A 24,138-nucleotide genomic window follows, 5' to 3' on the forward strand; every position below is an offset into this window, starting at 1 on the left:
GCCAATGAGCACCAATAGAACCTCAGAATGACTTGACAGGCAGTGACCTCATCTAATCAAATCACTCAAAACACGCCAAAGGAGGAGTATTTGGATTTGTTTAGGATTCCTGCTAGACTAGTAGGCTAGCACGTTTATGTCCAACTGCCTGGAAAATACGGTTTAGTTGCTTTACGTTTTATTCGCAGGTAAGACACCAAGATAACATGTTTAGCAGAGTGAACGTTTAGCTTCCATTTAGCTCTACTTTTGAAATTCCAATGACAATGTGATTAATTTAAAGCTAACGCGCCAACTTGGTAGCTACGGTTAGCAAGCTAACAAATAACGTAGAAACACTAATTCAATGCTGTAAACAGCAGCTCATTTCTAACTTGGTGAAAAGTTTACCAAGACCATGCAGTTGGTATACAGTTTAACTTAATTGCATTGCTCAAGCTAGCTATCACTGAATTGATTGTTGAGCTAGCTATCTGTTCATAGAGTTGTTGACATGCTTTTCTCAACAGACCACAGACTGCATCTGCATGAAGATGATTGAGGATTTCGAGAGTCACGAGACTCGGTCCAGCGGAGAGCTGTGGTCAGAGATCTGCTCGAGCCTGCCTGACGTACAGGAGGAAGCTCAAGGCCAAGAGGGGGATGATGCCACACTGTTCACAGATTCATTCCAACCCTCACATGTTGGCAATGGCCTGCAATCTAATGGCATGTCTACGAGTTCCTCCTCTCACAGCGCCTGGGAACCTATGGAAGACTCAGATGTCTACATTGCTAGTTTAGGTAAAGTCAATCTAATATCAAACTTATGTCATGTGTGGCCCTCCACCCTTATCTATGGCCCTTTTGATGGCATCAACCCTGGTCCTTGACTTTGACTCCAACTCCAACGCCCGTGTGAGTGCTAGGCTGGAACAAAAGCCTGCACACCCAACAGCTGTCTGCTTTACTGTAGTTTTGGAGGCTTAGCCTTCTTTCCAGTTTCTGTGTTGTGTTCATGTAAACAGTAGTGTAAAACTTCTCATGCATCAATGTTATGTCCAGAAATAGAGGAATAATTAATTTGAAAGTATCATAATGCATATCCCACTGGGCATACACTGGTTGAATCAACATTTTCATGTCATTTCAATGAAATTACGTTGAACCAACGTGGAATAGACATTGAATTGACATCTGTGCCCAGTGGGATTTTACTATTGATCCCATTCTCTCCTTGCAACACACTTCTAAGTCTTATTTTCACACAGCTATTTGGGATGATTGTGAGAAAGCCGTAAATCAAGGTCGGAAATCAAGGTTCTATTAATCCTAATCTCATAGTTCTTACCATTTAATATTAAAGTTCATTATGAATCCTGTCTTTCAGAGAACCGTCTGAAGAGAATAAAGGGCCAGTGCACTGAGGTGACTTCCAGGGAGATGCTGCGCTCCCTATCTCAGGCCAAAAAAGAATGCTGGGATAGATTCTTGCATGACGCTCAGAGCTCAGAACTCTTTCAGGAGGGTGAACTAGATCAGAGGTGAGCTGAAGAGCATAATTTGTTGTTCTGTTTGGAGTAGGCCTATTAACCTTCTCCACTAGTTCTGGACAGCTTTGGAGGCTGAGCTTGTAAAGAGTCTTACAGGTCCATGGATTGTTCTGTTATAAACTGTTAACATTTTTTACATTTAAGTAATTTAGCAGACGCTTTTGTCCTAGTGCATTCATCTTAAGAGAGCTAGGTGAGACAACCACATTTCAGTCATAGTACGTATATTTTTCCTCAATAAAGATGTTATCAGCAAAGTCGCTGCTAGTAGGACTGAGGGGGGTAGTAAGACTGATGAGACCAGAGGTGTCAGAACGGAGTGCTCTGATTGGGATGTAGGGTTTGAGCATAGCCTGAAGGTAGGGAGGTGCAGTTCTCTTTGCTGCTCCTTGGGCAAGCACCATGGTCTTGTAGTGGATCCAAGCTTTGACTGGGAGCCAGTGGAGTGTACAAAGGAGGAAGGTGACATGGGAGAACTTGCAAAGGTTGAACACCAGACGGGCTGCAACATTCTGGATAAGTTGCAGGTGTTTGATGGCACAAGCGGGGAGGCCCAGCACCGCTTCCTGTGTGAGGAAAGGTTGTACTTTACGGATGCTGTAGACCATGAACCTGCAGGAGCGAGTCACTGCTTTGATGTTTGCAGAGAACGACAGGATGTTGTCCAGGGTCACGCCAAGGTTATTTTCTCTCTGGGATGGGGACACCGTGGAGTTGTCGACCATGATGGTGAGGTCTTGGAGCGGGCAGGCCTTTCCCAGGAAGAAGAGCAGCTCCTTCTTGTTGAGCTTGAGGTGGTGGGCTGACATCCAAGCTGAGATATCTGCAGGGCATGCAGAGATGTGTGTTGCTACATGGGAATCAGAGGGGGGAATGAGAAAAATAGTTGAGTGTCAAATCAAATTTTGTTGTCACATACAAATGGTTAGCAGATGTTAATGCGAGTGTAGCGAAATGCTTGTGCTTCTAGTTCCGACCATGCAGTAATATCTAACAAGTAATCTAACCTAACAATTTCACAACTACCTTATACACACAAGTGTAAAGGAATGAATAAGAATATGTACATAAAAATATATGAATGAGCGATGGCCGAACGGCATAGGCAAGATGCAGTAGATGGTATAGTTTACAGTATATACATATGAGATGAGTAATGTAGGGTATGTAAACATTATATAAAGTGGCATTGTTTAAAGTAGCTAGTGATACATTTATTACATACATTTTTCATTATTAAAGTGGCTAGTGTGTCATCCACATAGCAGTGATAGTAGACCATGAGAGGATATGATGAAGCTGAGTGACATGGTGTATAGAAAAAAGAGGAGAGGGCCTAGAACCGAGCCCTAGGGGAACACCAGCAGTGAGAACACGTGGTGCAGACACAGATCCTCTCCACACCACTTGGTAGGAGCGACCTGCCAGGTAGGATGCAATCCAGGAGTTGCAGAGCCTGAGAGGAGGATCTGATGGTTCAGTGTCTAAGGCAGCAGATAGATCTAGGAGGATAACGACAGAGTCAGCTTTGGCAGAGCGGAGAGCCTCCGTGACACAGAGAGCAGTGACATCAGAGGGGCTGATTTCTTGAAGAGGGGAGCAACTCTGGCCATCTTCAAGTCAGAGGGGACACAGCCAGTGGTCAGGTATGAGATGATAAGGGAATAGGAGAAGGTCTTTGGAGAAGGGAAGAGGGGATGGAGTGGGTAGGTTGTCTGGCGACTGGACATCACTACTCGCAGGATTTCATCTGGAGAGAGAGGGGGGAGAAAGAGGTCAAGGCGTAGGGTAGTTATGTGTGAGTGAGACCAGGGAACTCGGTAGCCTGAGTGTATGAGGAGCGGATGTCAAACTTTTTCAAGGTGGTTGACAATCTCGTCCGCAGGGAGGGGGAGTAAGTGTAGGATTAAGAGGTGGTAAAATTGTTTCCCGGGGTTGGAGGTAGAGGCTTGGAATATAATGATAGAAAGTGGCTTTAGCAGAGGATACAGAAGAGTAGGTAAGGCGGAGGGAGTGGAAGGATGATAGGTCCTGCAGAAGATAATTTTTCCTCCATTGCCGCTCAGCTGCCCGCAGCCCTGTTCTGTGAGCACGCAGTCACTCAGGTAATGCCCTGTTCTGTGAGCACGCAGTCACTCAGACACGGAGCAGGAGGGGAGGCGACAGTTTGGGTCAAATGAGGCGGTAAGGGAGGAGAGCAGGTTCGAAGCGGCAGAGTCAGGAGACGGATTTAGCAGAAGGGAGAGATGATAGAAGAGAGAGTGAAGATTGCGAAAGTCCATGATCATCTGGGTATAGGTTGAGTGGGTAGGATTGCAGGAGAGAGTGAGACCTACTTTATTTTTATCTGAGACCTGGAGGGGGGTTGCAGTGAGATTGGTAGGTGAACAGCCTCTAGTAAAGTAGAGTTCAAGCCTATTACCTGACTTGTGAGTGGGAGGTGACTGGGTGAGGTCAAGTGGCAAGGAGGGGAAATAAGAGGTGGAAAGAAATTAGTCAAAGTCAGGCATTGGGAGGTTGAAGTCACCCAGTACTTTGCCTCTTTTTGTAATGAAATGGTGTGTCATAACTTCTATCTGTTCTTCACAGTGCCCTGGAGCATCTAAAGCGTTGGCTCGTACCTGAGAAAGTGGCCGTCAGTGCTGAGGAGCTGGAATATCTCCTCCTGCCGTCACTGAGCCGAGAGCATATCTCTACGGACCAATCACAGAGTGGACCAGAGGCAGCCACTCAGAACCCTGAAGAGGATGAGAGCCACACACCAGAGAAATAACTACCTGTTCACTTCAGACATTTTACCAACGACCCTTATATGTTATCATGTGTTATTACTGGACAGGAACATGATGTGATTTCTTATACTGTTGTTATTAGGTTGTGTGTTTGGCTTGTTAATTAATGTCTTGTCAAAACGGGAAAGAATTCAATGACATATCATTGCAAAAACTGCAACGGTCCATTGTTGGTTGTTACTTTTATAAAATATTGTCATGTTGATTTTATGATATGGTTCAATAAAAAACTGCAGTTCATTGTTAAGGAATATCCTGAAACCACACTAGTTGCATTTTGTTAGGCTACTACACTATGTAGCACCAGAGATGGTCTCTAATGTTGTAATGAGCTTCGGCACTGCTTTTATGATACGAGTCCTATCCAGAGTATTACTAGTTAAGATGGAATCATTATAAATGTAGCTACTATATGTCAATTTCCATATGTATTATAAATGTACTAGGTTCATGACCATGTGTATGATATACTGTACCACATATTTAAGATTCTGTAAGTATGAAGAGAGATTAATTTGTATGAAGGAATCTTTTGAAACAAAGTTAATAAACTTGAAAAAAAAGTGTTTCTCTACCTGTGTCTTATTCTTTCACGTTCAGAAAGTATCACAAATAATTGGACATGTATACATTGTACTGTATAGCTACCCCTAGATGGCAGCATTGTAATCAACAAAATAATTTGGACGTAAATAAATCAGCATGGCCAAATATGGTGACTGAGGACTTGTCACGTGAGTGACATTCAACATTCAATCAATTTCCTACTGTGTACTTCAGTTAATATTCAGCAGTGGAACTGTCTATGCCATGGAACTGGATCTCAGTGGTAGAGGTCCCCCCCACCAGCCAGATTTGAATACAGCAGTGAAAAGGTAGACTACTTGAAAGGAGACAGATTGACTGATGACAACACTGGGCAGATAGCCTTCTCACAAGACTTGCTTTGAAGAGTCTATTTTGGATCGCTGTTAAAGTTGTTCAAAAGTCCAGGCTCTGTTGCAGCCGGCCGCGACCGGGAGACCCATGGGGCTGTTGCACAATTGGCCCAGTGTTGTTAGGGGAGTGTTACGCCGGCAGGGATGTCCTTGTCCCATCGCGCACAAGTGACTCCTGTGGCGGGCTGGGCGCAATGCATGCTGACACAGTCGCCAGGTGCACAGTGTTTCCTCTGACACATTGGTGTGGCTGGCCTCTGGGTTAAGTGGGCATTGTGTCAAGAAGCAGTGCGACTTGGTTGGGTTGTGTTTCGGCGGATGCACGACTCTCAACCTTCACCTGTCCTGAGTCTGTCTGGGAGTTTCAGACAAGACTATTGGATACCATGAAATTGGGGAGAAAACAGGGTAATATATATTGTTGTTCAAATACAATAAAAGGTACCTGTTCAATGTATTTTTGTAACAAATGTATATAAATGATTCTTGTGTATTTCCAAAGGGAAATTAGAGAACATAGGCTGTCTAAAACATGTGGATTGCAAAATAAATAAAATTATTATTTGTCTGTGGTGTTAATTGTGCATGACATTTTATACTAGATGGTCAACATGCTGGAATACAGTTATTTCAAGCTAAAAGTACAGACTGTGTATTTGATTTAATACAAGATCACTATACAGTATGATACTGAAAACATCTTATTTGCATTTAATCTGATTCAAATGTGTACCTTAACTTCTTAAGGTATAGGGGGCAGCATTTTCACTTTTGGATAAATAGGGTGCCCAATTTCAACTTCCTGCTACTCAGGCCAAGAATATAAGATATGCATATTATTAGTAGATTTCGATAGAAAACACTCTGAAGTTTCCAAAACTGTTTGAATCATGTCTGTGAGTATAACAGAACTTATGTAGCAGGCAAAACCCTGAGGACTAACCAGTCAGATATATATATTTTTTAGGTCTCTGCCTGTTCAGTTCTCATTGGGAAATGAGGCACTGTGACACTGGATGTCACCAGTCTTTGGAATTTGGTTGAGGTTATTCCTTTGTGCAATGAAGAAGTATGGCCATCTAGGAACCGGGTAACACTGTTGAGAGTTGTGCAAGACTTGAAAAGTAGCGTTGGTTTGTTGTCTTCCTGTATTGAACACAGATAGACCCGTCTTCAATTTGATCGATTATTAACGTTTAAAAATACCAAAAGTTGTATTACAAAAGTAGTTTGAAATGTTTTGGCAAAGTTTACAGACAACTTTTGAGATATTTTGTAGTGACGTTGCGCATTTTGGATGCTGTTTTTTTCTGGATCAAACGTGCCAAATAAATTGACATTTTGGATACATATGGATGGAATTAATCGAACAAAAGGACCAATTGTGATGTTTATGGGACATATTGGAGTGCCAACAAAAGAAGCTCGTCAAAGGTAAGGCATGTTTTATATTTTATTTCTGCGTTTTGTGTAGCGCCTGCAGGGTTGAAATATGCTACTCTCTTTGTTTACTGTTGTGCTATCATCAGATAATAGCTTCTTATGCTTTCGTGGAAAAGCCTTTTTAAAATCTGACATGTTGGCTGGATTCACAACGAGTGTAGCTTTAATTTAGTATATTACATATGTGATTTAATGAAAGTTAGATTTTTATATCATTTTATTTGAGTTTACCGCACTGCATTTTCCCTGTTTTTTGGCCAAGTTAAGAAGTTAATTACAATGTTGTTAATGTGTTAGGAACGTTCTCCAAAGGGTTTGATATTGGGAATGTTCTCAAGAGGTTCAGAAAACTTTAGGAAAACAAATTATTCTGTGGGAATTTCATTATTTCAGCAAAGCGTTTGGTGCAGGTTTCCTCGTGGTTCTATTTAATGTCGTGTTCCCAAATTGTTCCAAGGTTAAGAAACATTTTTCTGTAGGAATTTCAGTACTTCCACAGAACATTCCACACAAGTTCTCATGTGGTTCTATTTAATGTCCTATTTTTACTACATTCTGGGAACATTTTCAAAAATGGTGCGACTTTGTTTTCAGAACATTCCGAGAATGTGTGGTTCTCATGTGATTTCTTTGCAATATTCTGGGAATGTAAAAACCACAAGAAATTCCATAAAAACCACAAGAAAACTTTAGTTACGTTCAGAGAATATTCTACATTTTTTGTTTAAAAACAAATGCATTCTGTTCTCAGCATCAACAAAACTGAACTCAGCAAAAAAGGAAACATCCTCACTGTCAACTGCATTTATTTCGTTTAAATATTTGTATGAACATAACAAAATTCAACAACTGAGACATAAACTGAACAGGTTCCACAGACATGTGACTAACAGAAATGGAATAATGTGTCCCTGAACAAAGGGGGGGTCAAAACCAAAAGTAACAGTCAGTATCTGGTGTGGCCACCAGTTGCATTAAGTACTGCAGTGCATCTCCTCCTCATGGACTGCACCAGATTTACTAGTCCATTCTGTGAGATGTTACCCCACTCTTCCACCAAGGCACCTGCAAGTTCCCGGACATTTCTGGGGGATTTGCCCTAGCCCTCACCCTCCGATCCAACAGGTCCCAGACGTGCTCAATGGGATTGAGATCCGGGCTCTTCGCTGGTCATGACACAACACTGACATTCCTGTCTTGCAGGAAATCACACACAGAGCGAGCAGTATGGCTGGTGGCATTGTCATGCTGGAGGGTCATGTCAGGATGAACCTGCAGGAAGGGTACCACACGAGGAAGTAGGATGTCTTCCCTGTAACGCACAGCATTGAGATTGCCTGCAATCACAACAAGCTCAGTCTGAGGATGCTGTGACACACCGCCCCAGACCATGACAGACCCTCCACCTCCAAATCGATCCCACTCCAGAGTACAGGCCTCTGTGTAACGCTCATTCTTTTGACAATAAACACGAGTCCGACCATCACCCCTGGTGAGACAAAACCGCGACTCGTCAGTGAAGAGCACTTTTTGCCAGTCCTGTCTGGTCCAGCGACGGTGGGTTTGTGCCCATAGGTGACGTTGTTGCCGGTGATGTCTGGTGAGGACCTGCCTTACTACAACAGACCTACAAGCCCTCAGTCCAGCCTCTCTCAGCCTATTGCGGACAGTCTGAGCACTGATGGAGGGATTGTGTGTTCCTGGTGTAACTCGGGCAGATGTTGTTGCCATCCTGTACCTGTCCTGCAGGTGTGATGTTCGGATGTACCGATCCTGTGCAGGTGTTGTTACACATGGTCTGCCACTGCGAGGACGATCAACTGTCCATCCTGTCTCCCTGTAGCGCTGTCTTAGGCGTCTCACAGTACGGACATTGTGATTTTTTGCCCTGGCCACATCTACAATCCTCATGCCTCTTTGTTGCATGCCTAAGGCAGGTTCACGCAGATGAGCAGGGACCCTGGGCATCTTTCTTTTGGTGTTTTTCAGAGTCAGTAGAAAGGCCTCTTTAGTGTCCTAAGTTTTCATAACTGTGACCTTAATTGCCTACCGTCTGTAAGCTGTTAGTGTCTTAATGACCGTTCCACAGGTGCATGTTCATTAATTGTTTATGGTTCATTGAACTAGCATGGGAAACAGTTTATAAACCCTTTCTAATGAAGATCTGTGAAGTTATTTGGATTTTTACTAATTATCTTTGAAAGATAGGGTCCTGAAAAAGGGACCTTTCTTTTTTTGCTGCAAAGAAACCACTACTAGTAGGGCGGCAGGTTAGAGCGTTGAGCCAGTAACTGAAAGGTTGCTGGATCGAATCCAGCGCTGACAAGGTAAAAATCTGTTGTTCTGTCCCCAAGCAAGGCAGTTAAACCACTGTTTCTCAGGTTCTGTGGATGTTGATCATGGCAGCCCCCTTCACCTCTCTGAATCAGAGGAGTTGTGTGACATGCAGAAGACACATTTCAGTTGAATGTGTACAACTGACTAGGTATCCCCCTTTCACCAATCATATTATTGGTTAGAATGATGGTTCTATACTGAATGTATGTGATAGTCACTAAACAATATAATTAGTGTATGTAAGGAATGATCCTGTAGGAGGAGAGTTCTCCACGAGGTGGGTTGGTCATGAACTGACGGCATGCTGTTCAGTACTGAGCCATGCTGACTGACAAATGGTGTAGAAGTGATGCTGAGACTCAGATTTTTCCCTTTAAAATGTATCTCAAAGAAACCAATGATTGCAAATTGTTAAAAATAGTCCTTGTGCATAGAGTCGTAATGGTTTGTTTCCCTTTGAAATCATTGTTTTTTGTTTTACATACATTTTAAAGTGAAAAATCTGTGTCAGCATCACTCTGTTTATGTGGAATTGCCCTGCAGCTCGGTCCCACATTTTGTTATCTCTTATTTGGCTAAATGATTAACCACAGTTTTGATACAGCAATCTTAAAATGGACTGCTACCTTGAATGCAACATTGACATGTTAAAACATTTAAACTCCAATTGAACTCTGTCTGAGACATTTCCTGACATCTTATTTCCCTCTCTCTGTCAATCCAGTTCTCGCGACCAAAACCTCCTTGCCACCTGAACTTTGCACATTCATCCCTAAACTGCACACTGCTCTTTGTGTTACTGTTATTTTACGAGGTACATTGACTGAGAACACATACTCATTTACAGCAACGACCTGGGGAATAGTTACAGGGGAGAGGAGGGGGATGAATCGGCCAATTGTAAGCTGGGGATAATTAGGTGACCATGATGATATGAGGGACTGCTTGGGAATTTAGCCAGGACACCAGGATTAACAGCCCTACTCTTACAATAAGTGCCATGGGATCTTTAATGACCTCAGAGTGTCAGGACACCCATTTAACATCCCATCCAAAAGACAGCACCCTACACAGGGCAATGCCCTGGGGTATTGGGATCATTTTTAGACCAGAGGAAAGAGTGCCTCCTACTGGTCCTCCAACACCACTTCAAGCAGCATCTGGTCTTCCAGCCAGGGACTGACCAGGACCAACCCTGCTTAGCTTCAGAAGCAAGCCAGCAGTGGGATGCAGGGTGGCATGCTGCTGTGATACACAATTTCACTTAATTGTTTACATTTTAGTCAATTAGCACACTCTCTTATCCAGAACAACTAGAGAAAAGTGCCTCACTCAAGGGCACATCAAAAGATTTTTTGACATAGTTGGCTCGGGATTCAATCCAGCTACCTTTCAGTTACTGGCCCAACGCTCTTAACCACTAGGCTGCCTGCCACTTACTCTTCATAGTGTGGATCTGTGGAAATTCTGCAACTATATATTTTTTGTCCTCATATTCTGTCTATTGTGGCAGCACCATTTCACATTCAAATTCCTGTACATGCAAATGTATTTGGCGAATAAAACAGATTCTGACATGTTAACCTGAGTTTAGCTGGTTTGTCAGTTTATATTTTATTATTTGGGACTGGTTATGTACTGGATGAATGGTACCAGGTACCATGCTGTGTGTGTGTCCTTCCCTGGGCTTAATCCCCTAAATACTGGCTCCTGCCTGTAGTTAGTGGACTCAAGATTAATGGTGTTTGCTTGAGCTGACTGCTTTTTTTGAGCTGTCTGCTTTTCGTTTTGCTGGTCGAACAAGTAATAAGCTAGCTAAGTTTAGCAAGTAGATTTCACTCAAGGTATAGTATACCTATTAGAATGTATTTCCCAATACATCTAATGGGTTTCCCAAGTTGTTAGGCGCTTACTGCTCAACCCGGCTAGCCAGGGTTGCCAGGTGAAACTAACATTTTTAGCCCAATGACCACTCAAAACCGGAACCAAAAGGCCTGAAAACCAACCTCAAATTTTTTTTCACATCAAGTGAGCAGTTGCCCTTTCTATCAACCCTTTTGTAACGGATTTCCTCCTCTTCGTCTGAGGAGGAGTAAGGATTGGACCAAAACGCAGCGTCGTAAGTGTCCATATTGATTTATTTAAAAAAAACACAACTGGACACTGGAACAAAATAATAAACGTGAATCAACGAAACAGTCCCGTGTGGCGACAAACACTGACACGGAAACAAACACCCACAAACCAAAAGTGAAACCCAGGCTACCTACGATTCTCAATCAGAGACAACTAACGACACCTGCCTCTGATTGAGAACCATACTAGGCCGAACACAAAAACCAACATAGAAAAACAAACATAGACTGCCCACCCCAACTCACACCCTGACCATACTAAAACAAAGAATAAAATAACAGAACTATGGTCAGAATGTGACACCTTTATCCAAAACGTTACCGAGCCAATTAAGAAGGAATATCTTAGTAACTTGTAATGACGTTAGATCCGGATTTCCTCAAAATAATAATTATCACAAGCTATGACAATGCTTAATCATAGCAATCAAACAAGTTAAATCGACATCCATTGATGTAAAATGATCTGGCGAGTTTATAAGGGGCAAATTATCTTTTCTCTTGCCATATATTCAAATTATTTTATTAGGTTATAAGGCACAAGGGGTATGTCATATGTCCAATATACTATGGCTAAGGGCTGTTCTTAAGCACAACGCAAGGCGGAGTGCCTGGATACAGCCGTTGGGCAGGTAGCCTATCGCCCCTGGTAGGCCTGCATCTCATTTCAGATAGTCTACTCTACAAGATATAAACTGAACGATTTAGCAGCTTGCTTAGTTCAAATTAACAGACTAATTTATGATTGAATAGCGAGGCGATTTCACAATAATAAGTGCTTGCGTTTTCCAATAGCTTGCTGGAATAGGCTACTGAGGATGGGGTCATAATCACTCCAGTGAAAGTGACCAATCTAAGGTTTCTAGACACGCACCCGCCTGTAAACCCACCCCCCAATCAGCCTGAAATCCAAACCCAAAGGTGCCAAGACTTGAAAGAGAGCAATTGAGAAATTGAGAGACAATTGAATGCATTTTTACACATTTGAATCACGTTTCTTTGCTTACAGTTCTATATGTACTCTTTCATTTTTTTTTGGAGGGGGGGGGGGTGACGATGTTCTTCTGCTCACTCAAAGTCAGAATTGCACGCTCTAAAGTTTAATTGGCGCTCTTGACTGACCTGTGCACTCGGGGGACCGGTCCTCTGCTAGCTCGACCATTTTCTTCTCTCTCGATTCAGTATTTGCAAGCGCAATGATGTTTCATCTTCCTCGCGCCTGCCAATCTACTGCTCGTTTGACTTTTGGAGTGGATTTGATCCTGCGGCTACTGTTTATCAGTAGTTATGTTAATCCTTAACCACTGATTCCTCGCCTGGTCTCTTCTCTGCACCTGGGTCCACCCTCACATCTACAAGGAATCGATGACAACACTTGGTATGTATAGAATAAAACAACACGTTTTGATTATTTAATTTACCTCCAACATGATTGGCACAACTTTTATTGATCTCACATTATTTCTGTATTTAGGTGTGTTATCATTTTAACTTCCAGTTTCCAAGATGTTGTTTCTGTATGCAGTGCTGCTGCTCTGCACATTTGTAGGTAAGTGAAACTTACCTGATAATGATGCATTCAAAAATTATATTACGTTTTATGTTACATTTCTTTTCATTAACTTATCTTAGTGCACCTGCAAACAACAAAAGAACATTATCTTCCTTACCCTATTCAGCCAGGTCCCATATACTTTTAACTCCATGCAAGTGTGGCTTGTTTGGTGTCTGCTGTGAAGGAATACCACAACAAGTTAAATACTCAAATCAAATGTTATTGGTCACATACCCATGGTTAAAATATGTTAATGGAAGTGTAGCGAAATGCTTGTGCTTTTATTTCCTGACTGTGCAGTAATATCTAACAATTCCCCAACAACTACCTAATACACACAAATCTAAAGGGTTGGAATAAGAATATGTGCATATAAATATATGGATGAGCGATGGCCGAGCGGCATAGGCAAGGTTCAATAGTTGGTATAAGGTAAAGTATATACATATGAGATGAGTAATGTAAGATATGTTAACATTATTAAAGTGGCATTGTTTAAAGTGACTAGGGATCCATTTATTAAAGTGGCCAGTGATTTGAGTATATATGTAGAAAGAAGCCTGTCTGAGTTAGTGATTGCTGTTTAGCAGTCTGATGTCCTTGAGATAGAAGCTGTTTTTCAGTCCCAGCTTTGATGCACCTGTACTGACCTCGCCTTCTGGATGGTAGTGGAGTGAACAGGCAGAGCTTCGGGTGGTTGTTGACATTGATGATATTTTTCGCCTTCCTGTGACATCGGGTGCTGTAGGTGTCTTGGAGGGCAGGTAGTTTGCCCCCGGTGATGAGTTGTGCAGACCACGCACTACCCTCTGGAGAGCTTTGCGGTTGAGGGCGGTGCAGTTGCCATACCAGGCGGTGATACAGCCCGACAGGATGCTCTCGATTGTGCATCTGTAAAAGTTTGTCAGGCTTTTAGGTGACAAGCCCAATTTCTTCAGCCTCCTGAGGTCAAAGAGGCGCTGTTGCGCCTTCTTGAAAACACTGTCTGTGTGGGTGGACAATTTCAGTTTCTGTGACGTGTATGCCGTGGAACTTAACTTTCCACCTTCTCCAATACTGTCAATGTGGATAGGGGTTTCCTATGCTGTTTCCTAAAATACACGATCATATCCTTTGTTGACGTTGAGGGAGATGTTGTTTTCCTGACACCACACTCTGAATGCCCTCACCTCCTCCCTGTAGGCTGTCTCGTCGTTGTTGGTAATCAAGCCCACTACTGTTGTGTTGTCTGTAAAGTTGATGATTGAGTTGGAGGTGTGCATGGCCACACAGTCATGGGTGAACAGGGAGTACAGGAGGGGGTTGAGCACACATCCTTGTGGGTCAGCAAAGTGGAGATGTTGTTTCCTACATTCACCACCTGGGGGAGGAATGTCAGAAAGTCCAGGACCCAATTGCACAGGGTGGGGTTGAGACCAGGGCCTCCAGCTTAATGATGAGCTTGGAGGGTACTATGGTGTTGAATGCTGAGCTGTAGTAAATTAACAGCATTCTAACATACAGTAGGTAGTCCTCTTGTCCAGATGGGATAGGGCACTGTGCAGTGTGATGACGATTGCATTGTCTGTGGACCTGTTGGGGCAGTATGCAAACTGAAGTGGGTCTAGGGTGGCAGGTAAGGTGGAGGTGATATGATCCTTGACTTGTTTCTCAAAGCACTTCGTGATGACAGGAGTGAGTGCAAAGGGCGGTAGTCATGTAATTCAGTTATCTTTGACTTCTTGGGTACAGGAACAATGGTGGCCATCTTGAAGCAAGTGGGGACAGCAGACTGGGATAGGTAGCAATTGAAAATGTATGTAAACACACCAGCCAGCTGGTCTGCGCATGCTCTGAGGACGCGGCTAGGGATGCCGTCTGGGTTGGCAGCCTTGCGAGGGTTGACACGTTTAAATATCTTACTCACGTCTGCTACGTCATCCAGCAAAGGCAGCAGCGCAGTCATCAACTACATGCACCATTTCTTCACCAACTACAGGAGTTGGGGAAACACGTGTGGACCTGAATTGTGATAACTGCAGTGGCCAAAACAAGAACATGTTTGTGCTCTGGTATTGTGCCTGGTGAACCATGCACAAGCTCCATCAGTCTGGACCTTCACTTCCTGATCACTGGCCACACCAAGTTTGCCCCCGACTGGTGTTTCGGGCCTCATCAAGCAGCGTTTCAGAAAGACCAGATTGAACACTGTCTGAGATTGCTGGTGTTGTGAAGGACATCACTTTGACAGGGGTCAACATCCCACAGTTGGTTGGACTGGAGGATGGTACGGTGCTGGTGGAATGGCTGGCAGCAACACCTGACTCCGTACTTCAGGGCACAGCCACAGTTCAAGCAGTACCAGCACTTCAGGTGATTATCATTTTCATTGCATTGTATGAGATTCTTCTTCTTATCTAAACCTGGGAGGTGAATTGATGTTGTGCAAGGTTGTAAGGTTGTAATGTAATTTTTTTGTTATTTCCTGTTTTACTGCTTCGTTGTTGTTGCCAAGAAGCAATCAGACTCAGTCTGGACCAGGTTTCAGCTGCTGCGCAACGCTGACATCCTTCCTCAAATAGATGGTCTGCCTGTACAAGCACCACCTGGACTGGACACAGATAGACAACATTATGTTTTTGAGAAGATCAGAGTGTTGTGACGAAGAGGCTATGGGACATCACATATGCCCTGCAGTCAAGGGCAGGACAGAAACTCTCCGAATATAGATTCCCTTGTTCATGCGTGGTTCAGACGGACCAGTCATCATCACTATCTGCAGTGCCTCTATTCAAATGACTCTCCTAGCACATGCCATACGTTGTTGCCACTATTATTTTTTTATCCTGCTGCTCAGCCACTTTACCCCTGATTGTATGCATATAACTTCATCATTGATATTGTTCTTCTACATACTGTATATTATTTATATTGACACTATCTATTTCTGATATTGCTATTATGCAAGTAACCATTTGGCTGTACCGCTTACATCTTCTGTAGCGACCCATCCTCTTGGGAATATGTTGCTGGGTGTTAAATCTTGTTAGGGCTAGGATCCTTTTTTCAGATTTTCCATCTGACTGCCGTGCCCAAAGTAAACTGCCTGTTACTCAGGGCCAGAAGCCAGGGTATGCATATAATTGGTACCATTGGATAGAAAACACTTCGACATTTGTAGAAATGTTAAAATAATGTATGAGACTATAACACAATTGATATGGCAGGAGAAAATCCAAAGAAAAACCACCCGGAAGTTGTTTTTTGAGAACCCATGCTCTTACTATGGAAAGTTATGGGTCCTATTCAATTCCAGCTCCCAGATTGCAATTAATATGGCTTCCACTAGATGTCAACAGTCCTTTGTTCAAGGTGTCAGGCTTGTTTCTTCCTAAACGAGGAAGAAATTTGAGTTTTGCTACAGGGAGTCAGAGTTGTAAATCTTTATTTCACATGACCCATCAGATTAGACAAGTGGTTGGTAGGTGATCAAATACATATGTCATGCAATAAAATGCAAATTAATTACTTAAAAATCATACAATGTGATTTTCTGGATTTTTGTTTTAGATTCCGTCTCTTAACAGTTGAACTGTACCTATGATAAAAATTACAGACCTCTACATGCTTTGTAAGTAGGAAAACCTGCAAAATCGGCAGTGTATCAAATACTTGTTCTCCCCACTGTATGTATACTGTAGCTAAGAAAGTAATACTAAGTGTATGTTGTGTAGTAGCCCATGTGCCTCACCCTAATAATTTGGTCCCTTTCCCACTCACAACTTAGCCTACTGTTCTGACTTGGTGGTGCACATGTGGCCTGTAGCCTGTTTCAGAGAAATTACATTGAATACTGTGTTTGGTTCTGATTTCTTGACTTATGAAATCATGAAATATACTTATTCCTTTCAACTGAGGGAGAGAGGGTAATTTATAAAAATTACTATTATGTCAAGATATGTTATTGTTAGCCATCAGGGATCCTATGGGAAGAGAAAATACACTGTCTGGTACAAGTCAACATGACAGACATGAGTTGGGGAGGGGTGTGCACTTTGGGGCAGGGGTCAGGTCAGATGAAGTGAGGAAGAACAGGTATCACTAAGGTTCTGTCTAGCAACAGAGATGCATTGGCTTTTCAGATGTGTAGGAGTAGACTCAGCATAGGAGAAATGGTTAAATATCAGTGCTTGTGTGAATGTCTTTTGTGTGAATGTTTCTTGCCGTTCGATTCTTTGGGAAGAATAAACGTTGATTAAAAACCGTGGTGAATCCTGCTGACAATGCCAACTGTTAGGTTCTAATTATCAGAGTAAGAACTTGACGGACACTATGAATGCTTAAACCAACCAAAGAGTCCAGATCAGTGGAACAGGAGCCAGCACAACAAATAAGGTAGGCACAGTTCCTACACTCATTTTGACATCTTGGGGAGATGAAAATCGTGGGCTGAACAGCCAGGAGGTAATCGTTGTAATAAACTGCTCTCTAAAGATGAGAAAACCACCTTGAGTCAAGAACTACAGCATGGGAGTAACTTCAATGTAGCTGAAGTTATATTGCTGTGATGTCAGAAAGTTTCAACAGTTTTTATGTTCCCTACTCACAAAAAAACTCAGAAAGGGCATCAAAGTTGTATACATTGATGGCCAAATAGTGTTGCTTTGTTTTCATGTACTATACCGAATAAAAACCTAAAGTTCAATGTGTTTCCATCACATTCTCAACTCGACCTATAGTTTTGTCACAAAAAATGGTTGCATTAAATAACAAATGTTCCTACTCTGGTCATGGCACATGCACTGCTGTGGTGCTGGAGATAATGAATATGATGTTGAAAACTGGCAGAATTGCCCTTTAAACATCCACTGAAAAGCACGAGCACATTGCATAAAGTGTCCTTAAAGTGACAGATGCTTAAAAAGTATCACTGGGCACCTCCCTGCTTCGGGAAAGTAAGGCCTTACTAGGCCCTACTAGAGCCATTGCTCCTGATGTTTTTTGAGAGGCATGTCAACCTTTTTACTAGCGTATGAAAGCTGTCAACGAAGGGCCGGGTTGCGAGTAAGAAATTGCCATATGAGTTTATGATTTACTGTGCAACTGGATGAGATCTAAAGTGCTCACCGCAGGAAGACTCCCCGTCTTTCTCTCTCTCTCTCTCGCTGTCTAGTCTCTCCCTTCAAACCCCCTAATTTTCTCTCTCTCAGCTCTCTCTGTCACTCTCTTTGGCATCTTGCCCTGTATTCCCCTGCTCTTTGAAGATGAGCTGTATCAGCAGCTAACTAGGCTTCCTGTGTCATCTCCTCTGATCAGAGGTTGTGTACTGTCATCTACAAATCTGTGTGCACGAAGGTGTACAAATGAGCATTTCTCTACACCTGCAATAACATCTGCTATAAATATGTGACAAATAACATTTGATTTGATTTGAATTTGATTTGAGTGCATAGCATTTGCTGTCTGTTAGGTTCATGGCAAGCATCAAGCGGTTTGAAGTTTGTGTACTTCAACTGTACATTCAAGCATTCAACGCATGACATGCTCTGTCAATATTAATGTTATAGAACTGTGGATGTACTAACTACAGTACTTTAGTGACTGATTTTTAAGCTTTTGTAAACTTATTGAATTGGTATCTATATAGCCTATTATAATCATATCCTGTTTGACATTGATTATGAATGTACTTGTCACTTTGTTTTAGAAGGGATGGTAAATGACCAATTGTTTCTCGTGACACCTTGGTTGGGTTCAATAAGGCCCGTAATGGAAAAGGTTTTCAATGGAAAACTAAAATGTATGTTTCTTATTGGAAAGATCCAGGTAGTCCCTTGCTGTTTCAGTCCATTTTATTTAGTTTGGTGCTTAATGAACACACACTCGTGTTGGTTTTTGACTAATTTGAAGATGTGAAGGTTGTTTATTTGCTTGTTCATATTCACTCATTCAGAATAGAGGAATTTCTGCATGATATTGTCTTGTTAAAACTGGAGTCGGAATGAATCTCAGCTGCAATTCAAAACCATTGCATGAAGAGATCATTTTCAAGTTGGTTCCAGAAAGTATAGGCTAGGTGTCTTCCTAAATGAGGAGCAAGTGCAGCTCAGAATGCAATTTAGGTGCTGATATAGTGTAGGAGGTCATGCTCTCTGCAGTCTGCCAACTTAGCAGCTTCCCACCATTTTAATGCTCCATTAAATCGTACATGAGGCCGTTTACAGCAGTTAATTACACACTCCAAAGTTAATATTGATGAGGCCAATGATTTACCCCAATAAGTGTGATTTTGACATGATGCCAACATGATAATAAAATGATAATAAAATTGTCTCAGCCTAAATATTAGGCCATCGTCAAACCATTTACTTGATTTACATTATATAAACAAAAGTATGTGGACAATCTTTGAAATTAGTGGATTCGTCTATTTCAGCCACACTCGTGAAATCGAGCACACAGCCATGTAATCTCTAGAGACAAACATTGACAGTAGAATGGCATTCCTGAGGAGCTCAGTGACTTTCACCATGGAACTATCAAAGGATGCCACCTTTCCAACAAGTCAGATTGTCAAATTTCTGCCCTGCTAGAGGTGCCACAGTCAAGTGTAAGTGCTTTTATTGTGAAGTGGAAAAGTCTAGGAGCAACAACGGCTTAGCCGTGAAGTGCTAGGCCACATAAATTCACAGAATGGCACCGCCTTGTGCCAAGTCAGCTAAGAACAAATTCTTATTTACAATGACTCCCCCTTCTATCAGAAGGAAAAGGCCTCCTGCGGGGACGGGTTGGGATTAAAAATGTAAAATAAAATCTAAATATAGGACAAAACACACATCACGACAAGAGAGACACCACAACACTACATTCAGATAGACCTAAGACAACAACATAGCATGGCAGCAACACATTAAAACACAGCGTGGTAGCAGCACAACATGTTAGCAGCACAAAACATGGTACAAATATTATTGGGCACAGACAACAGCACAAAAGGCAAGAAGGTAGAGACAACAATACATCATGCGAAGCAGCCACAACTGTCAGTAAGTGTCCATTGTCTTTGAATGAAGAGATGGAGAAAAAACAGTCCAGTTTGAGTGTTTTTTGCAGCTCGTTCCAGTCGCTAGCTGCAGCGAACTGAAAAGAGGAGCGACCCAGGGATGTGTGTGCTTTGGGGACCTTTACCAGAATGTGACTAGCATTCGGGTGTTGTATGTGGAGGATGAGGGCTGCAGTAGGTATCTCAGATAGGGGGGAGTGGGGACTAAGAGGGATTCATAAATAAGCATAAACCAGTGTGTCTTGCGATGGGTATACAGAGCTGACCAGTTTACAGAAGTGCAATTATGTGTCCTATAAGGAGCATTGGTGGCAAATCTGATGGTCGAATAGTAAAGAACATCTAGCTGCTTGAGAGCACCCTTACCTGTCGATCTATAAATGACGTCTCCGTAGTCTAGCATGGGTAGGATGGTAATCTGAATCAGGGTTAGTTTGGCTGCTGTGGTGAAAGAGGAGCGATTACGATAGAGGAAACCAGGTCTAGATTTAACCTTAGCCTGCAACTTTGATATGTGCTGAGAGAAGGACAGTGTACAGTCTAGCCATACTTCCAAGTACTTGTATGAGGTGTATGAGGTGACTACCTCAAGCTCTAAAAACCCTCAGAGGTAGTAATCACACCATTGGGGAGAGGGGCATTCTTCTTACCAAACCCAGAGGGTTTGACATTTGTTTTGGAGGTGTTCAGAACAAGGTTAAGGCAGAGAAAGTTTGTTGGACACTAAGAAAGCTTTGATGTGGAGTGTTTAACACAAAATCCGGGGAGGGGCCATTTCAGTGTAAGACTACGTCATCTGCATATAGAGTACATGGATGAGAGAACTTCCTACTGCTTGAGCTATGTTGTTGATGTAAATTGAGGGGGCGGGGGGGTTTCCCCTTGGTGACAGGCAGTGGTGAGACAGCAGGATGTTTTGACTTTATACACTGCACTCTTTGAGAGAGGTAGTTAGCAAACCAAGCCAAAGACCCCTCAGAAAAACCAATACTCCTTAGCCTGCCCACAAGAACAGAATGGTCTATCGTATTAAAAACTTTGGCCAAGTCATTAAAAATAGCAGCAGAACATTGCCTAGAATCAAGGGCAATGGTGACATAATTTAGGACCTTTAAGATTGCAGTGACACATCCATACCCAGAGCAGAAACCAGATTGCATACCTGAGAAAACACTATAGACATCAAGAAAGCCAGTCAGTTGATTATTTACAAGTTTTTCCAACACGTTTGATGAATAGGGCAAAATAGGAATGGGCCTATAAAGGGGGAGATCAACCTGATCCTAACTATTAAATAAAGGATGCACCGTGACTGCCTTCCAAGCAATGGGAACCTCCCCAAAGAGGAGAGACAGGTTTAAAAGGTCAGAGATAGGCTTGGCGATGATAGGGGCAGCAACCTTAAAGAAAAAAGGGTCTAAACCATCTGAACCAGATTGAGGTCACCTTAGGATATCAGACTCAGTGACCACATGCAGGGGGAAACTTTGTGGTGGGGCAGTGGAAAAAGAGGGAGGAGCATCGGGGATAGTCACATTAGAATGGGTGGAAGAGGAAATGTTGGAAGGCAAGGAAGCATGGCAGAGTCAAATAGGAATCCTGACTTAATGAAGTGGTGATTAAAGAGCTCAGCCATGTGCTTCTTGTCAGTAACACCAACATTTATTCTCCAGGTCTCCAGGTCTCCGTTTTTCAGAACTTCTTGGGGTTAGACCCACAGAGAGAGAACTGCTCCTTAAGGTAACTAATGCCCGGTCGATATTCTGCCATGATTACTATACATTTAGTTAACTGTCGAGACTAAGTTAACAATGAAATAAATGTTAGCTGACATGGCTAATTGAGTTACTGTCAGTGACTGATAAAACAAGGGCTCTAAGCGAGTGGAGCCAGCCCTGCATGGATTTCATTTAGGTTTAAGTAGGCTTATACTTTCATTGTAGGCTGTAAATGGGTGGACATTGGATAGCCTAAAATAATTAACTGAATTTGCTCCATCCCAGGGAGGACTTTGATTGGAAAATCTAGATTTCAAGGTAACACAAATACCTTCGGTGTCATTGGTTTACATTTAGTAAGGAGTTGTTCCGATTTGGGTTGATTTAGGAAGAATCATAATTATGCACTTTGCAACAAAGTTTTGCCTTGATATTGATTTCTTCATAGTCTTGGGCGGCTGCGTCTAGTGAAGCATGTTTGATTCATGCAGCAAGTTTGTGCAGAAAATAATCTCCGTCGCAGTTAGAGCATATTGATATGGCCACTGGTAGTTAATTCTGACGTCCGTATACTTCGATAATAAACTATCATTGTGAAAATCGTGGCTCTTGAAACGATACTGTTCGTTGTCCCAGCGCAACAGCAGTCTCTCGAATGCAGCGCATGAATATTATCTCTAGCATGCCACTTCGGAAGTAGGTCACCGTTTTACCATGTCTCAGCTCTATTGGGTGCTCGTTTTATTTCACAATTACACGTCGACACTGTTCATCATTTATAAAAAGGTGTAATTTGAAGTAAGAGTGGACTCAAATCGACCATCTATCGTGACCTAAGGTAAAATTATATAGCGCATAATGCATCATGTTTAATGTATCGCCTATGTGAGATACGTTGTAATAACATGTTTATAACTGCTTTATTATGCTTGCAGTCAGATGTCATGGTTATTCCTTGCCTGCACCCACCTGAACCGTTACTTCTGATATTATAGTATAGCCTTAGAATAGCCCGTGTCGGGAGTCGAACTCAAGAATTTAGAACAGATTTTTTACAGTGCATTATCAATTTCATGATTTGGGTTTAACCGGATTATAATGACTGACTATAATGTTAGGCTAAATGTCCGATTAGTAGGCTAATCGCTCATCTAAATATTGAACACGCATTGAGTCGTGTGAGTTGGCGGTCTAAACTCATAGCCTCGTTGCTCATGGTGGTAAATTATTCTGGTAAATCCAGAACCGTGATAGATATGAGAGTGGTTCAGGTTTATGTGATACGCCCTATGAGAACGGCACTGTAACGGAAGGTCGGTTAAAAAATATATATGCTTTATTGTCACATACACCGGATAGGTGCAGTGAAATGTGTTGTTTTACAGGGTCAGTCGTAGTAGAACATAACTGGAGCAAATGAGGGTTAAGTGCCTTGCTCAAGGGAACATCGACAGATTGTTCACCTTCTCGGGCTCAGGCATTCGAACCAGTGACATTTTGGTTACCGAACCGCTGGCCAAACGCTCCGTTAGACTACCTGGTTCCCTCATCATATCCATGGTCTTCAACCGCTCTCTCCCATTATTGAAAGTTAAAAAGAATATGATATGACATATCATAAACCATATAATATTAATATTATGATTGTTTTCTTTATCCAAGTTATCCATAAAGTTTTCCTTTTTTAATAACATTTTTTTTTAAACAACGTGCGTCATTTACACTTCATTCGTTCCATAGCCTGCTGTCTTATCCCAATGAAGCAACTTGATTTGACATCCATAGACAGAAACTCAAAGTGCCCCCATCTGTTCCCTCATTATCTCTAAATAAAAATGGTCTTTCTAATGTATTGCATGTCATGGTCCTCTGAGTCCACTGGAAATAATGTCCCTTTAAATTGCGGGATGTTTGGAAATGCAAGGCTAAAAATGCAGTCCAGAATCAAGTCAACTGAACATGATTCTGGTTGCATGTACATCTGCTAAAGAATAGGAAAATGCTGAAGAAGGAATAACATCATGCAGAGAGTTGGCTTGTTTTTAGAAGGAAAATGACATTGCATTTTTGGGATTATTTTCTTGATACACATCTTACTATTGATTTGTAAATTAAATGATTATAACATAAGAAAACAAGATTACCAGAACCACAGGCATCTGTTCAATTTTTTTTTTTTTTTGTCATATCTTATTAATTTCTTGACTCGGTAGTGGGTGTTTGCAAAGGTTGCTCTTTGGTTGTAAAAGATTGGAGGAAACCAGTGCAATGATATTGTGAAGAAAGAAAGGACCAGACCTGGGTTCAGTTAGTATTTGTTTTCTTTCAAATACGGCACTTGATTGAGCTTGCTTGGCACAATGGACTCAATGGAGTAGTCCCAAATGTGCAACCCCCATCTATCCGGCACTCAAGGCAGGCTCAATAAAAGGCATGTATTTGAGTGAACCCACGTCTTTAAGAGTCTTGCATTTGCTAGCAATCATGCATATGATGCATATAGACAAGGGGTATTCTGCATTCCAAAAGGCAATTCATGTAGCCTACATCAAACTTCAGTTCTAATTGATGTGTGAGGAATTTGTGTGAATAACAGAAAACTATATCCATAGAATGGCAGGCTGGGGTCCCATAAAGTGCCATATT

General features: G+C 42.1%; 2 protein-coding genes across 4 annotated transcripts in view; both read left to right on the plus strand.

Moving 5' to 3' along the window:
• Nucleotides 1-83: 83 nt before the first annotated feature.
• Nucleotides 84-4,890, plus strand: ccdc32 (coiled-coil domain containing 32). Its single transcript, XM_024429655.2, has 4 exons — nucleotides 84-188; nucleotides 510-783; nucleotides 1,370-1,523; nucleotides 4,122-4,890. Exons 2-4 carry the CDS (start codon nucleotides 528-530, stop codon nucleotides 4,303-4,305), a joined length of 594 nt encoding a protein of 197 aa, XP_024285423.1. The 5' UTR covers nucleotides 84-188; nucleotides 510-527; the 3' UTR covers nucleotides 4,306-4,890.
• A 7,761-nt stretch (nucleotides 4,891-12,651) lies between these two features.
• Nucleotides 12,652-24,138, plus strand: part of LOC112256407 (bromo adjacent homology domain-containing 1 protein-like) — a 32,837-nt gene continuing 21,350 nt past the window's right edge. The window contains exon 1 of one of the 3 annotated variants that reach the window (XM_024429658.2): nucleotides 12,652-12,726. The gene's annotated coding sequence lies outside the window, so the exon portion shown is untranslated. Of the gene's footprint in view, nucleotides 12,727-21,339; nucleotides 21,515-22,017; nucleotides 22,331-24,138 lie in introns of those variants that run through there. The other 2 variants (XM_024429657.2, XM_024429656.2) reach the window with 2 other exon arrangements.

The sequence above is a fragment of the Oncorhynchus tshawytscha genome, linkage group LG24, assembly GCF_018296145.1.
Source record: "Oncorhynchus tshawytscha isolate Ot180627B linkage group LG24, Otsh_v2.0, whole genome shotgun sequence".
Classification (NCBI taxonomy): domain Eukaryota; kingdom Metazoa; phylum Chordata; class Actinopteri; order Salmoniformes; family Salmonidae; genus Oncorhynchus; species Oncorhynchus tshawytscha.

Excerpts from the sequence above, each read along its gene's own strand:
- ccdc32 (XM_024429655.2), top strand. The coding sequence starts at position 528 with ATGAAGATGATTGAGGATTTCGAGAGTCACGAGACTCGGTCCAGCGGA. Across the intron at positions 784-1,369 it reads TGTCTACATTGCTAGTTTAG|AGAACCGTCTGAAGAGAATA; the intron begins GTAAAGTCAATC and ends CCTGTCTTTCAG. Across the intron at positions 1,524-4,121 it reads GAGGGTGAACTAGATCAGAG|TGCCCTGGAGCATCTAAAGC; the intron begins GTGAGCTGAAGA and ends TGTTCTTCACAG.